General features: G+C 36.6%; 1 protein-coding gene across 17 annotated transcripts in view; it reads left to right on the top strand.

The window, feature by feature from the left end:
• The window catches only part of usp53a (ubiquitin specific peptidase 53a), a 56,652-nt gene that overhangs the window by 11,560 nt on the left and 28,879 nt on the right, over window positions 1-16,213 (top strand). For 9 of the 17 annotated variants that reach the window (XM_077201908.1, XM_077201905.1, XM_077201913.1 and 6 more), the window contains 10 exons: window positions 1,202-1,445; window positions 1,614-1,782; window positions 3,696-3,788; window positions 3,890-4,024; window positions 5,921-6,034; window positions 6,958-7,040; window positions 7,193-7,292; window positions 8,574-8,720; window positions 10,892-11,041; window positions 13,699-13,867. In XM_077201908.1, the coding sequence (XP_077058023.1) occupies window positions 1,639-1,782; window positions 3,696-3,788; window positions 3,890-4,024; window positions 5,921-6,034; window positions 6,958-7,040; window positions 7,193-7,292; window positions 8,574-8,720; window positions 10,892-11,041; window positions 13,699-13,867 (1,135 nt within the window). In that variant the 5' untranslated portion in view covers window positions 1,202-1,445; window positions 1,614-1,638. Of the gene's footprint in view, window positions 1-1,201; window positions 1,446-1,599; window positions 1,783-3,695; window positions 3,789-3,889; window positions 4,025-5,920; window positions 6,035-6,957; window positions 7,041-7,192; window positions 7,293-8,573; window positions 8,721-10,891; window positions 11,042-13,698; window positions 13,868-16,213 lie in introns of those variants that run through there. The other 8 variants (XM_077201907.1, XM_077201909.1, XM_077201904.1 and 5 more) reach the window with 2 other exon arrangements.

The following is a 16,213-nucleotide window of genomic DNA, read 5'->3' as shown; positions in this document are numbered from 1 at the left end:
AAAGATGCGCGATGAACAAAACAAACTACACAAGAAGGATATTGTTTAGACAACAGTGATGTTAAAAGACAATACATTTTTTCAGTAATATTCAGAAATTTGATCGGACTGCACTGAAAACTTGAACTGAATTGAGCTAAGGACACTTGTCTTCTGTAGAGCTGCTTTTGTCAATGCTGTAAAGTTAACCCATTCTAATCAACTTTACAGTTTTGAATTCAATCAGCATTGGACTAAATTTAGCTGAGCAATGGCACTATTGTCCTCTGTAGAGCTGCTTCAAAGCTGAATTTAAATTGTTTCAGAATTGATCAACTTTGCAAGATCGACACTGTTATTGAACTGAACTGAATCAACATTGAACTGACTCAAAGTGAACAATGACAGTATTGTCCTTTATAGAGATGCTTATAGCTGAACAGAAATCCTTTCATAATTGACTAACTTTAAACATTTATTGAACTGAATTGAATTAACATCGAACTGACTTGAGATGAATAACAGCACCATTGCCATCTGTTGAGCTGCTTTACTGCTAAAATTTAAGTTAAAAAAAATGTAATTTTGCAGTATGAACATTTATTATTCTGCTTATATAACTGTAAAGCTGCTTTGAAACAGTCTGAATTGTATAAAGACCTTTATAAAAATGACTTGACTTACTACAGTTTTGCTTTAATGCAATGTTATCACGACATGACTCATCCTAATGTGAAAAATATTAAGGCCTTTGCCACTAACTGAATTAGTTTTAACCGCACAATATACTGATTTTCAATTGTAAGCAACAAAGAAGCTGCCATTGTATATTTTCAGACTTTTATTGCTTTTCTGTGCACTTGCCAAGACCGTGATGTAAGCTTGCTTGCACTTTGCATACTGTAGAAACAAATTGGTGCAAAGTCATAAAAAAGTTAAACAATAATGTTATTTAGCTCAGCATTGGCAGTTGGATGAGCTGACCTACTGACTTTTGCACAGTTTTGAATGATTAGCCACTCCTCCCGTTAATGATTTATAAGGAGGTGTTTATAATGACAAGGGTTTCTATGTTGTAAGCGTCTCAATTTGCAGGAATCAATGCATGTGATTAGTCAGGCTCAGATTCAAAGTGTAGATTTAATTGCGAGCGAGTTATTCAAGCAGGCACGTTCATTGCTTCAAGAATTCATGAATTCAAGAAATTTGCTTCTCTCCACAGAGTGAGTCCTGCTCATCTTAAGGCTGATGTCCTTCAAGAGTAGCGTCAGAAACATGGATGACCCTTTAAAGCTTGACTGATTCCAGCTGACACCTCATGTGTGCTTTATAACTATGCTGCGAGTCACTAGAGGCCTTATGGCCATAGTATCCGCCAACAACTCGCCAAATTCCCCAACTCAATTCAGGGAATGATCAAACCATCCTGTCTAGGACATACACATCAAGAGAACTCTTACAAACAGGTCAGTAGCAAAAATAAAGGCTCTTACTCAATGATTGACTGGGAAGCAGACCTTAAAAGCCTCAAGTTTAATAGTCATAACCTTTTCCCAACAGTACCATCTTTTTTTTGTGAAATCATTACTTGAAATTACAATTCAAACCTTCTTTAACAAGTAACTGTTCTTCAGCAGGAAGGCAAATACCCCAAATCCAATGGCATGGGTCAAGTTCTTCAAGAGACCAGGGGGCAATCTTTCCAAGTCTTACCAGCCGGGATCTATGATGTCCTTGGCCCCCACCAAGGGACTACTAAATGAGCCGGGACAGAACAGCTGCTTCCTCAACAGTGCAGTGCAGGTACGTGATTGCCTGGGGAAACTTTTTTTTATCCTTTTCATCCATTTATCTCTCTATCCATCTATCTATCAATTGATACACACCACATTGCCATTATAGGTTGGGAATCATTAAGATTTTAAAATGTTTTTGATAGAAGTCTTACGCTCACCAAGCCTGCATTTGATCAAAAATACAGTAAAAAAAAAATAATATTGTGAAATTAACTGTTTTGTGATAAAAAGCTGAATTTTGAGCATCATTACGCCAGTTTTCAGTGTCACATGATTCTTCAGAAATCATTCTCATTTGATGCTCAAGAAACATTTCTTATAATTATTATACATTTTTAAAACAGTTGTGCTGCTTAAGTTTGTGGAAACCATGATACATTTTTTTACACAGCATGTGTGAAATATAAGTAAATGTTGTAGGTTTTGATCAAATAAATGCATCCTTGCTCAATAAAAGTATTAATTTCTTTAAATAAACTTACTGACCCAAAACTTTTGAACTGTACATATATTCACAGTTCCACATAGATATTCTTACCAATGGTACTTTAAGGTAAATGAATATGGTATCATTATATGATACTATATCATTTAATCATGAACATAATGACATTTAACATGGCTTTATTAACATTCACCGTCTAATGGCTTCAACTTTGAACAAACGAAATACTGTTACCTAGTATATCATCTACATATAAAAGTCAGATCGACTGGACTTACAACAGTAATGTAAAAATATCACCCACCCCCTTAAACATTCTAACTAGCTTATGACTCATATTGAGTTCTGACCACAGCAACCTGTCATCTCCTCCTCAGAGTATTTACAACATCTCAACTCCACCCATCAACCCCCAAATCTTGCCCACAACAGTGTTTGTCATGCTCCTAGTCCGCTAGTTACTGCGAGCCAGTTTTCCCTCTTGGATAGGATTGTGAACATTATGATTGAGTGTATCTCTTCCTGTCTCTGTTATCTTGTTCCTGTACTCATCACCATGGAGTGAGGAGGTCATACTCAGACCAAGTTGTCCGGGGCCTAAGGGAAAGACACAGAGTGAAGAGTAACCTTACACTGCCAGTCCAAACAGACACACACACACAGATGAACATCTCACACCCCTCATCCTCTGTCATAGCCTAATCTCCCTTAAGCTGTTCCACCAAGCAAGGACAATGAGTCATATTTCTCAGAGTTTTAAGGACAAAATGACTCCCAATAAGTAAAGGCAAAAAAAATAATGCATGGTCATCGGATGTTGATTTTAAGATTGTCACTTTGAAGCGTCATGCAAAATCAGAAGTGTGAGTAGTTAAGAAAGATACATTGGAGGAGAAGCACACCATTTAGAGGAGTTCACTACCTAGATAGGATTTTGAGGCAGCACATTTCTGACTGTAGGCGGCAAATTATAGCAAACGAAATGACAAATTTAGTTTTAGTTTTAAAAAATGACGGTGTGAATGCTAAGCAAACCAGGACTAAATGTATAATTTTTTTGTTCCAGAACCCTTAGAAAGTAGCTGCCTATGTAGAAAGTGGCTCATTTGAGTGAAAGTGAAAGTGACACGTGATGGCCAAGTATGGTAACCCATACTTGGAATTTGACCTCTGCATTTAACCCATCCAAGTAAGTGCACACACATTAGGAGCAGAGTAGTGAGTAGTGAACACACACACTGCAAACGTGGATACACACACCCGGAGCAGCGGGCAGCCGTGAGTGGCGCCCGGGGAGCGATTGGGGGTTAGGTGCCTTGCTCAAGGACACCTCAGTCATATTCCTGCCGGTACTGGAATTGAACCAGCAACCTTTGGGTCACCAGTCCAACTCTGTTACCATTAGGCCATGTTTGTCATTCATTGAGGTGAGGTATTTCTAAATCTGAATTTCCTGTTATTTCTATGCACTATAGGTGCTTTGGCACCTCGATATCTTCAGACGGAGTCTTCGTCAGCTTCCAAACCACTACTGCTTGGGGGACTCCTGCATCTTTTGCGCTTTAAAGGTATTCTCATGGCCAAACTAAGCATAAAGCAGCATTTAATACTTTCTTTAATGAAAAGATTTTGTGTTAGTGTTAAAATGCACTTCATGTTTGTTTTGCAGGGAATATTCTGTCAGTTCCAGCACAGCCGAGAGCGAGCGTTACCTTCAGATAACCTGCGCAATGCCCTAGCCGAAACCTTTAAGGATGAGCAGCGCTTTCAGTTAGGTTTCATGGATGATGCTGCTGAGTGCTTCGTAAGTGTCTTTGTGTGTGATTTTGTGAGTCAGACCGAGGAACTTGCCATGACGTGCACAAATTTTGATTTTGAAGGGCTGGTTGATTGTAGCTTTCAAAAAAAATTATATATACTGTATATTTGTGTGTGTATATGTATGTATGTATGTATGTGTGTGTATGTATATATATATATATATATATATATATATATATATATATATATATATATATATATATATATATATACATACATACATACATACATACATACATGCATACATATACATATATATATACAAATATACAGTATATACTTTTTGTATCTTAATTTTAAACCTCTGATCCATGATGACCACTACAGATGTGTATATCTCTCAGAATTAATAAATTGAAATCGTTTATCGTTATCGTAATCTTTGTTTTCGTTTTGAAGTTCAAAACAAAACATTGAGATAAGTGTTGTTAAACTAAACCAAAAAATATTCAAAAGTTTTTGTTAATTGAAATACAATAAAATATTAACATTAGATGAAAACTATAAAATTACTAAAACTGAAATAAATTAAAGCGTAATAGAAATATAAAAAACTAATAAAAAGTAAAAAAAAAAAATGTAGTTACTAAAACTTAATTTAAAATGGAACCTGAAAATATAAAAATAAATAAATAGTATTAAAAAAATATTAGGATAACATTTGTGATTTAATATATATATACATGTGTTTTTTTTCATATCAAACTCTTTAGGAAACTTAATGAACTAACGAAAAGTGCATTACGATCAATGCAACATAGACAATTTTATTTAGCCCAGGAATACATACTATGTTATGTATTATTATAATTCCTTAATCCCTTAAATATTATTATTATTATTATTTTCTAGATAAATATATATTTAGACTCAATAAATGTCTTTATCACATTTATCATATTATCAATGTTTTTGATTCTGTGCAGGTTGTTGGTAGTCTTTGGTAATGTGACCTCTCAAATTGTTATACAATTTGTCACATTTGCGGATAATATCCAACCCAAGTGCTTAATTTAATGTAGTGATATTTGATTGATGTCTTTTTATACAAAACTGGAAACTTTTATAAAAACTTCAAAATGAAGCTCAGATGCTATAATGTACAGTATCCACAGCACAGTTCATGCACCCTTGTCCTAATGTCTCTCTCTCTGGAAAGCTGAAGTAAGCATGTTTACCCCTTTGGTATGTGCAGGATTTCTCTTAGGGCCACCTAATTACAGTAAACCTGCTTAGCACTGGGACCTGTAATCAATTTCTGTTTAGCGCAGCAGGGCTGTGGAGAGTCAGTCATTACCTCAGTAAAGGTCCTTTTACAGTGCTCCCTTAAACAACACAATCAATGAATGATCTCTATCAAAGCAAGCCTGGAGTGCACAGATGCGTTCACACTGCTCTCACAGTCAATGCAGGTTCTCTGTCAGCGCTTGGCTAGAGAGGCTATCCCGACAATGCTGTTGTCTGTTTGTCCGGGTTGCCTTTTTATACTGAACTAGGACTGTTTTAAAATAAGCTAATCTTTACTGGAGAAAATGAATCTTGCCTCCTTTCAAAAGGCAAATTGGTGTTAACAGTGCTGTTGGTGTTGCTAAATGTACCCACGGTTCTCAGGTTTGAAAGGGAGTATTTAAGCAGATAATAGGCTTGGGGAAAATTAATAAAGCTTAGAATGCATTCACTTAATGCCAAGGCATCATTGTACTAGCCCAAACAAATCCATTGTGTTTATATCTGGTAATACAAGAAATTATTGTTTCCATGACTATGAATCTGTAACATTGTGTGTGTGTGGGAATGTCAATGTGTATATTTTTATTTATTTTTATTTTTTTGGTGTAAGATGACGCACACCAACTGTAGGCTTTTGTATTTTTCATAGGAGAACATTCTACAGAGGATTCACCTGCACATCGCGCCAGATGACGATGTTGACGCCTGCACATCCAAATCTTGTATCACTCATCAGAAGTTTGCTATGGCACTTTATGAACAGGTATTGTAGCGCTTTAATACTCCTTCACACACGTGCATGCAGACGCGCCTCCTGTGAGTAATAAAGAATTGATCGCTATCCTGCGACGGTGGTTTTCAATCAGTCGGGTACAGTGGGCGGTATACTCGTAGGGAATACTAATTCAGGATCCATCCCCTCTCCTTCTGCTGAGACATGGGAACACACACAGCCCTTATAAAAGTATTGTGATGGTATTAGACGTTAATAACATGGTACACGTGTGTGTGTGTACAGTTTAAACGTTTTGGTCATTACATTTTTTTTAAAGAAATAATACTTTTATTCAGCAAGGATGCGTCAAATTGATCAAAAGAGACAGTAAAGACTTTTACATAGTTTACAAAAGATTTCTATTGCAATAATGCTGTTCTTTAGAACTTTCTAGTCATCAAAGAATTTAAAAGAAAGAGTAACAGTTTCCACAATAAACTTAAGCAGCAGATAATAATAAGTAAATGTTTTTTGAGCAGAAAATCAGCATATTAGAATCATTTCTGAAGGATCATGTGACACTGAAGACTAGAGTAAAGCTTTGCATTACAATAATTAAATGCATATTTTGGAAAACCTTTTTTTAATTGTAATAATATTTCACAATATTACTGTTTTGTCTGTAAGCGACTCAATGCATAGTACATAAAACCGTAGTTAAGCCGCGCTAAATTTTGTGTACACGAGAGACCACCCTATAAAGCAATGTGTGATTTGCTGTTTAGACACAAGAAAGTGTTCATGCTTGTTTTGCCTGTACAAGGAATTTTTTAATTGGTTACACCCTCAGGTTGTACACAGTTTATGTGGGTTGAGACATCTCTTACATCACATACAGTAGTGTAATTAAGGCTTTACATCATATATTAGGATGCATCACTGTGTATGTGTGTGTGTGGTTCCCCCCGCAGTCAGTGTGTAGGAGCTGTGGTGCATCGTCCGACCCGCTACCCTTCACTGAGCTTGTACACTATGTGTCCACAACAGCCCTCTGGTAAGTGAGACCCTGTCCAGCCATCATGCCAGAAACTTGAGACATCTTTTTGTTGGTATATTGACCTAAAAAGATCAAAGTACCTGAAACTATGTGATTTTTGTTCTTTTTTTATCTCGGTTTCTCTTTCTTTCTCTTTCTCTGCACTCCAGCCAACAAGCCTCAGAGATGAGGGATGAAAGGATGCGCCCAGATATGTTTGGGGAGTTGCTACAAGCCGCCAGCACAGTTGGAGATATGCGTAACTGTCCGGTACGTGTCTGGTAATGTTGAATAATAATGTAGAATTTAAGAGCTTTTAGCCCTTAGAGGACACCATCATGTACTAATATGATGGCTCTTTCTGTGATAAGATGTGATGTCATTAAGCACACACAAGGACAAACACACAAGCCTTCTTATCTGATATTCTGCAAGTGTAACACCTCTGTGACGGCAAGATGAAACATGAGACCGGAACGTTCCTCTCGCATATCAACACAGTCTGCATTTTTAAACAGGCGAAGTAGGAAGTCACATCGTACTAGTCACTGGCAGAAGCATGCATCTCATTCAAGTAATGAAATGTTTGGTAAAAACAGGGTTATTATGGTTAACTAAATCTAAAACCTTAAAAAAAAAATCATTAAAATGAACATTAACTGAAATAAAAATATATATTTTTTAAAAAGCATCACACTTATTTTAAGGTAGTTGCCAGGGCATTTAGTTTAGCTGAAATGCTAAAATAATGAAAATAAAATAATAAAAAGTACATTGACGCATTTAATGGGGACCTATAAAGCAAATTTCACTTTTATATTGTTTTTGAACACATAAGTATGTGTCCGCAGTGTATACACAACCACCCTGTTATGGTAAAAATACATCCACTCTGTTTGCTATTTTCCACATAAATCAGAAACGATTTCTCAAATGAGCCGTTCAGGAATGCATCCATTGGGATGTCACAGTGGAAAAGGCCCTGTTAGCTTAGCTCCTCCCCTGAGTAAGCTGTACACAGTCCGCCATCTTTATCTTGTTTGTTTCACATTGGTGTTTGATTTACATTAACAGCACAGACAGCAGCAGGTACTGTATATTAGGCTGCCACTTTAAGACGCATACATATCTAATAGACATGCCACTTTCTGCTGTTTACGTTCACAGGCATAACTGACTGTGTTTGTGAACTTTGTGTGTATTTGACAGTTTAAGCTTGGTTTAGTGCTCACACGGTGTGTGTGTGCTCAGAAAACCACATATCAAAAGTTTAAACTGATATGGCTTTAAATCGCATGCAACTTATAAACTTTCATGATGATAAAGAACTGCAAGGTCATGTGAGCGTAACCATGATAGAGATGATTATCAAAAGCAAACAGATGTTTTGTTTTTTGTTGGCAGAGTATCCAAAGCACAAGTTGTAAAGGCTCCACCCTCTTCTGGAAAAGGGGGCGGGGATCATCAGCTCATTTGCATTTAAAGATACACACACAAAAACAGATAAAAAAAAACAAATAAATAATTGTTTTATCGCTGTCTCTTCAATAGAGTAACTGTGGTCAGAGAATCAAGATCCGGCGCGTGCTGATGAACTCTCCAGAAATCGTGACCATTGGATTTGTGTGGGACTCAGAACATTCAGACCTCACTGAAGACGTCCTCCGATCTCTCGGACCACACCTCAACCTCTCAGGGGTGAGAATGCTGTCTAGCAAACTTTCTCAAACACTCTGCTGCACCTGGTTCATTTCAGAAAGGTGCTTAACCCCGTCCTAAAGAATCAAACTACAAAAGCACTACAGGACACCAGGGGATCATGAAACAATGTTTGTAGAACATCTTGGTGACACAGAATAAAAGATTTGAACGAAACAATGTTTTTTAATGTACTTCCAGATCATATTTGATTATACTTTACAAGGTACTTTCAAATGTCAATTTGGTATAAATTTGAATGTGTTGAGGATGAAATAAAGTCTTCAGTTTTATTTACTAATAAGTATGTTGGCTGGGGTACCATGGTATGTAATAACTTTACATTTACATTGATGATTTTTAAAGGGACAGTTAGCTTAAATTAAATTAACCTTTTTAAACCTGTAAGACTTTCTTTCTATTGTGAAAAAAACAACCATTCTTTCCATGCAATAGAAGTCAAAGGTAACCAAAACTGTTTGTAATACAGGTTTGATTTTTTTGTTTTGATTTTTTTTTGTTGAACAATCCCTTTATATGTGCATTAAAGAATGCAATCAATCCCATGGAATTACCATGATGCATGTCTGAAAACACATTACATTGCAATGGTACTTTTTTGCTAAGCAGATAAAAAATATGATAGTTGGTAGGAAGAGTATTTTCCGTATTTCACACTTAGGAAATAGATGACCTAAATTTACAAGAATCTGCTGATCGACTTGTAGGTTACTCGTTTATATGTCATTGAAGGCTGAGTCGTTGTGGGGAAATCCGATAAGAAACGTCTTATTCCTGGCTGTTATATAAAATATAGAATTCATAGGAAGCCTCCATCCAGATTAAATATGGCTATAAAAAGCTTCTGACCTCACCACAGTTACTCTTTTTCAGTTATTTATTTTTATAGCACATCTGGGGCTGGTGTCATCGAGGCCGATTTATGGTGGTGCCTTGGAACATATGTATGAAATAAAGTAGGAGTTTATCCTCTTCATAAGACTGAGGTTGTGTAACTGCATAGCCCACGCTTGATGACCAGAAAGCCACTACAGTGGAAGGTCATCTGACATCCGAGTGTGTAGACGGCCTTCATTACCAGCCTCATGTGGGAGTATAAACCATGTTTGAGAATTGTTTTCCACCAGATGGCCGTTCTGTTTGTGCAGCTGTATGCATTTCAGATGTTAAAATGCATCTGTAGGTGACCTTACATATCTCCTTATAGAGCTGTACGGACTCCTTATAGAGCTGTCCAAACAAGCATAGTGAATTTGGTTTGGCATCGAAGATCTAGATTGGAAGAATCAGTTCTTTTACACCACATTGTCACAGATGCTAAATGTCTTTCATTCTACTTTTCGCCCACTTCCATGTTACCATCCTCCAGTTGGATTAGTCTCAGCCGAAACCCCCTGGACAAGTACAAAGGCTTTAATTCATTCCCTAGTTCTCCATGTGATGTTGGAGACTTCAGAGGGAAATAGCTCCCCGCCTGCCTGCAATCCATTGTTTCACGAGCCTCCAAGAAAACCAGCTAGTCAGGAATCAGGGGTGGAGGAACAAGTGTTACGCAATTGGTGCTTTATTTAAACTTGTTTCAGCAAATAAATACTTTTGCGTTTTGGTCACCTACTTCTGCTTTCTAATTCTAAAAACTCTTAGATTTTTTCTCAGAAAACGGCAGTCTAGCACATGATTCTGCTGTAAACCTGCAACCAGAAATTATGAATATGTTGTCGTTTACTCATGTCGTTCTAGACAAAAGATGTTAAATTGGATGTTTATGCTGCTCATTTGTGCACAATTAAAAGTAGATGTTGACTATGGACTGTCGAGCTCCAAAACGGGCTGGAAGTATGAAGAATTGTGGTACTTGTAAAGCGCTTTTTTTGGTCATTTTTGGAGTTCGACAGGGCTTGGTCACCATCCGTTTTCTCTAAATGGAGAAAAAGAAACTGTATAAACGTCCTGTCTAACATCTCCTTTTGTGTTTGACTGGAGAAAGAAAATCATACAGGTTTGGAAGATATGAGGGTGAATAAATGATGACATGGATAATGAATTGTATTAATTAAGTTAATGCAACTAACTTAGGGAACTTATTGTTAAGTGTTAATGATTTTTGAGTTGTGTTATGATTGTCTAAATAAATGCGTTTGTGTTTGCAGCTCTTCTATCGTGTCACAGACGAACGTGCAAAGAAGAGTGAGCTGCTATTGGTGGGAATGATCTGTTACTCCAGCAGACATTATTGTGCCTTTGCCTACCACACCAAATCATCCAAATGGGTTTTCTTTGATGATGCCAATGTTAAAGAGGTAAGACTATACTTACCTGTTATGGATTGAGTCCTTTTATCTATATATTTACACATTTACTATTCATAATTCTAGCAACTACCCCGCAGTCCTGGCACTGGTGATGTGCGTTATTAAACAAACATTCCCTCCGTCCACACATTTAAATATCTAAACATTTATACCATTTTCACTGATCACATGGTCGCTATATCTGTTTTACTTCCTGTAACTTGACACCGCAACAAAGAGCTCAAAGAGTTTATAGTTCACTGAAAAATAATTTGGTGGATTTCATTTGAAACTGGTTTCACTCAAAAATTGCAAATAAATTTCACCATACAAAGAAACCAAAAGTAACACATTAATGTGAAAGTGGATTTTTTTTAAAATAGATAGACTGAAATAGTATTTCCTTGTTAAACTTACTCCAATAATCTGTTTTATTTTTACTGTGTATGTTTCTTCACCAAATCTTTAAATTACAGCCTTTTTCTTTATGCTAAATATATTAGTCTCTTGATTTTGAGGTCAAAGTGTTATTGTCATTCTATTTGTACGTTAAAAAGATTCTTTTAAAAGCGTAGTTACTTTTTTTTAACTTTGATTTATGTGATCGCAAATCAAACACTCATTATTACCTGCCTAAAAAGTCACTATAAAGTAAACCGCCCAAACGGTCACTAATTACCACCAAATAAAAGATTTGGATGGGCAGCCAGCAAGAGTGAACAAAAGTCGAGATCCAGTGTAACGGTGCATGGCCCGTATCTCTTCATCAATCTGTCAGTAGTGTGCGACTTCTGCTTGCGTGTGCACTTCAGCTCTCACTGGGCTAGTGGTGCCCGTCGCTGCCGTCAAGATGGATCACCCTCAAACACACGCACACACACAGTATGTGCATTACAGTAGATGTGCGTGTGCTAACTTACAGTATAGAGAGAACTTATCATATTTTTGCAGAACTTATCACTTTTTTTTCACGTCTTAACTTAATTAAAGCTGTTTTGTTGATAAGTTTTTTTAAGCATATCTTAATCAATCTCCTTTACAATCTTTCCTGCTCTTTTTTTTTTTGCTTTGCATTTTGACCAACACAGGCTCATTAGACAAACATGCCTCAACTTGCATGCTTGCAAAACTCAAACTTACTGATACATACAAATCACTGCAGTTTCCAGATGAAATGAACACTAGAGGCAATAAAACAGCAACAACTTTTTATTCCTTTTCACGCAGATTATGATTTCTGGGGCAGATTATCAATTAATTAAGACTTATTTTCACGTGATTTCTCGCACAGTAAAATACTTTTGACCTCAAAACCTTTGCTATATATGACTTCAAAAACAATGTTATGACATTTTACCATAGAGCATGATTTGTAAACTAATACATTTTGATGTTTACATCACATAACCAGATTCATATGTTTGGCTTTTCTGACAAAATAGCAAACTTGCTACATAGCTCACCTTGTACAACATTGCACTTGCGATGTGGAACACTCAAGTAGTAGTCCCGTGAAACATGAGTCACAATAAAGGGTCCCGCTCCTGGCCGAAACTTTCACGTTTACTTCTGTTCCCGGTGACAAAAGTCTGTAGGAAGAGGTCTAGATTCTGTCTCGGCCCGATGCTATAGGCTTTTTTTTTCCAATTTCCACAAACAAGGCTTTAGATCACCAGTGACAGACTTGTGTGTGCTGTTATTATTAGATAATTATATTTTGCGGTAGCCCACAAGTCCTTTTTCCCGCTTCCCACACACACATCAGTATCTTCCCTCGCACACCCTCACTCAGCAATTCCAAACTTTTCCCGGGGCACACTCAAGGATTGCAGACCTCTTGTACAAGCAAGCTAAAATGTGTTTTTGTGTCACGTTTGCTTTTGTTATCGCTATCGGGTATGTTTAAAGGGTTAGTTCACCCAAAAATGAAAATTCTGTCATTAATGACTCGCCCTCGTGTCGTTCCAAACCCCTAAGACCTTAGTTCATCTTTGGAACACAAATTAAGTTTTATTAAATTAAATTAAGAACTTTCTGATCCCTGCAACTTTCAAGGCCCAGAAAGGTAGTAAAGACATTGTTGACATAGTCCATGTGATTCCAGTGGTTCAACCTTAATGTTATGAAGGGACGAGAATACTTTTTGTGCACAAAACCCCCCAAAAATAATGACTTTATTTAACATTTTCACGATACATACAACCACCAACGTAATAAAACGCTGCCAGATTCACGTTTATCTGTTTTGGATAAAACTGAACATGGGCCACTCAGTTTACATTTCAATGTCGTGAAACGTGCAGGACACAACGTAATATAATTTAGCTGAAATTTTACAATGATCCTGGGTTGCCTTTGACTGTTCAGATAATTTTTTCTTCAATGGGAAGCACTGCGTCCACATCCTGCTTTCTGACTTTTCCTGCTTTTCACTCTCTCTCTCGCTTGCTCGCTCTTTCTTTCTTTCTCTTCTGTCTGTTAATTAAGAAGGAAGGTTACATCTGTTTGCCTGGAGAGACTTTGTAGCTCTGTACCTAAGCCTTCCTGAGGCATGCATGCCTTCACATCTAATAATAATCACTTTTTCATTGCTGCCTGTTTCAGAGATGTACTTTACTAACGATACTATAGGAACTGTATAACTTGAATTTATTTATTTTTTTAAGGTGGGATCCAGGTGGAAAGATGTGGTCGTCAAATGCATCAAAGGTCACTTCCAGCCTTTGCTTTTGTTCTACACTAACCCTGATGGCAGTTCTGTAATAACAGACGAGGCCCAGCGGAGCAACAGCAGTTCCGGACAAAATAAGAGCTCAATCAATGGAGACGCACCAGGTAGAAAACCTTTCAATGCAGTTCTATTGTATTTCAGGTAAATTCAACACAAAAATGTTTTTTAAACAAAAAGAATTTTCTCAGAGACACAGCAGTTGATTCTGCTTTGACATATTTTGAAACTCCTTTTGTTGCCAGTGAAAAGACAAAAAAAGAAAAGTAGAGATCACAGCTGTTATTTTATTTAGTGGTCGACCGATATTTTATATATATATATATATATATATATATATATAATGTGTATGTATGTATCAGCAGGGCTCGACATTAAGGCTTGTCCGCTTGTCCGGGACAAGTGGATTTTTTGTAGGACAAGTAGAAGAGAAAATTAGTTGTCCGACCGGACAAGTTAAATTTCAAACAAAATAAAATGCCATGTTACTTCACGTTATGTGCCACTCGTTACGTCTATTTTACAGATTTAATTTTACAGATTTGAAACGAAGACATGTCCTGAATGTGAATGGCCTGTGAATGTCCTGAATGTGACTCGCAGAAAGACGCGCACCAGTATGATGCGCATGCACAGACCGCGCGCCAGAATACAGTTCTCTTTCGCGCTTGAACGAACATCAACACACACAATTAAGCCAAAATGTCATTTGTCGAGTATCTTCATAACACAAGAGCAGTCTTATGATGGACATAAAGAGTTGTGACTCGTGAGAGAATGAGGCGCGTGTGAGATCCGCGTCTCTGTCCACAGCGGCTGCTCTTAAAGGGCCAGCTACCAATAAAGTGTTCTGTCAGTAAAGTTAATGAAAGAACAAAGGGAACAGAGAAAATTACTCACTGCTCTTGACTAAAGAACTTGTGTAGCTTTAATAAGGAGTAGTCTATATATAATTTATAATTTATGCTGCGCAGACTGTTTGATAACTTTATTCAATTTCTGTATATGTCCTACCTGTTAGACAGTTCATTTTTATCCAAACATCAATGGCTTATTGATCATTATAGGTGTTATCAATCATTTAGTTGTTATTGCTAATTTCAGAATTATCACTAATCTGTGTGTGCATTTGGTTTAGAACCAAACAAGTTGACTCATGAAACCATTTGTTTATTATATCGCAATCGCATATCACAACCGCAATATTGATCTCAATAATAGGAATATGACATTGTCCCCAAATCGTGCAGCCCTAGATAAAATTATAAATCTTTACCCGGACAAGTGACTTTTGTGCATGGACAAGTGAAACATAAATTTACTTGTCCGAAGGACAAGTGCCTCAAAAAGTTAATGTCAAGCCCTGATCAGTATTTAATAAATTATAAATCCATTTTAAAATAAACATGCTTATAATTTAGCATGGCAACTTCTTGAATCTGCAATACTATTACAGTATTTTTTTTAAGTAATTGTTTAAAAATATATGAGTAGTAAACAGTAAAAGAAGTAAACACTGTAACACTCAGTGATCTGGTAATTTCGTGTGCACTGGTAATCATATTTTTTTCATTTAGAGACAAGCTAACACTAATTTTACATACAGCACACATTGAAACCAATGACACAGTGGGAAATTAGAGAGAGCGCAGCACATTTTAAAATGAAGGATTTCAAGGTTGTTGATCACGTCTCCAGTGAAACTGAACTTGTCCGCATTCACTTTACACGCGACGCACAGACTGACCGTCACTCGCTGTAACACGTTTATGCAGGCTACAAATGCACACTTCACAAGATCTCGCAGCTGGATTTGATTTAATCTGCAAGGTTTGTGAAATTAAATGTTTATTAGATATTCAGGGATTTGTTTAAAGGATATAGATGCGTATTTGCTGAATATTGACGGTTAATGAGAAAGAATTATAGCATAATTGTTTGTCTTTTTCTTTTACTAATGATATAAAAGCAAACGCTTTTCTTTTTTGCATACCGTTTACTTTCTTTGTTTAATAGTTCTGTCTAATAATGACATGACTATTAAACAGAGACTGTAAACTAATGAAGACAGAGAATGCGAGAGCAATCCGGCGCTGCAATTCTCAGTGCCGCTCATAAAAATGAAGGTCCGAGTCCTAACACATCGGCCAATCAGAAAACGTATCGGCTGGTATTTTAAAAATTCCAAATATCAGCCGATATATTGGTCGACCACTAATTTTATTAAATTAAAATATAACAAACAGTAATATGAAATGAATTCCTTTTAACACATTTAACAATGCATTTGACGTTTCATTCTGCATAAAAAAAATATGAGATTAATCCGTTAATTATTGAATCGATTTACAGCTCCAAATGTCTGATGGTGATTGTCTCAAAAAATGCTGCTCAAAATATAGGGTCCCACAAAATATAATAAAGTAAATAAAGTTTTTTCACTACCCGGACGC

This window comes from Siphateles boraxobius, unplaced genomic scaffold, assembly GCF_051911475.1.
Source record: "Siphateles boraxobius isolate OS27281-9 unplaced genomic scaffold, OSU_SipBor_1 48, whole genome shotgun sequence".
In the NCBI taxonomy this organism is placed as follows: Eukaryota; Metazoa; Chordata; class Actinopteri; order Cypriniformes; family Leuciscidae; genus Siphateles; species Siphateles boraxobius.
The sequence above is the reverse complement of the archived record's forward strand: the minus strand, read 5'-3'. Positions and strand labels throughout refer to the sequence as shown.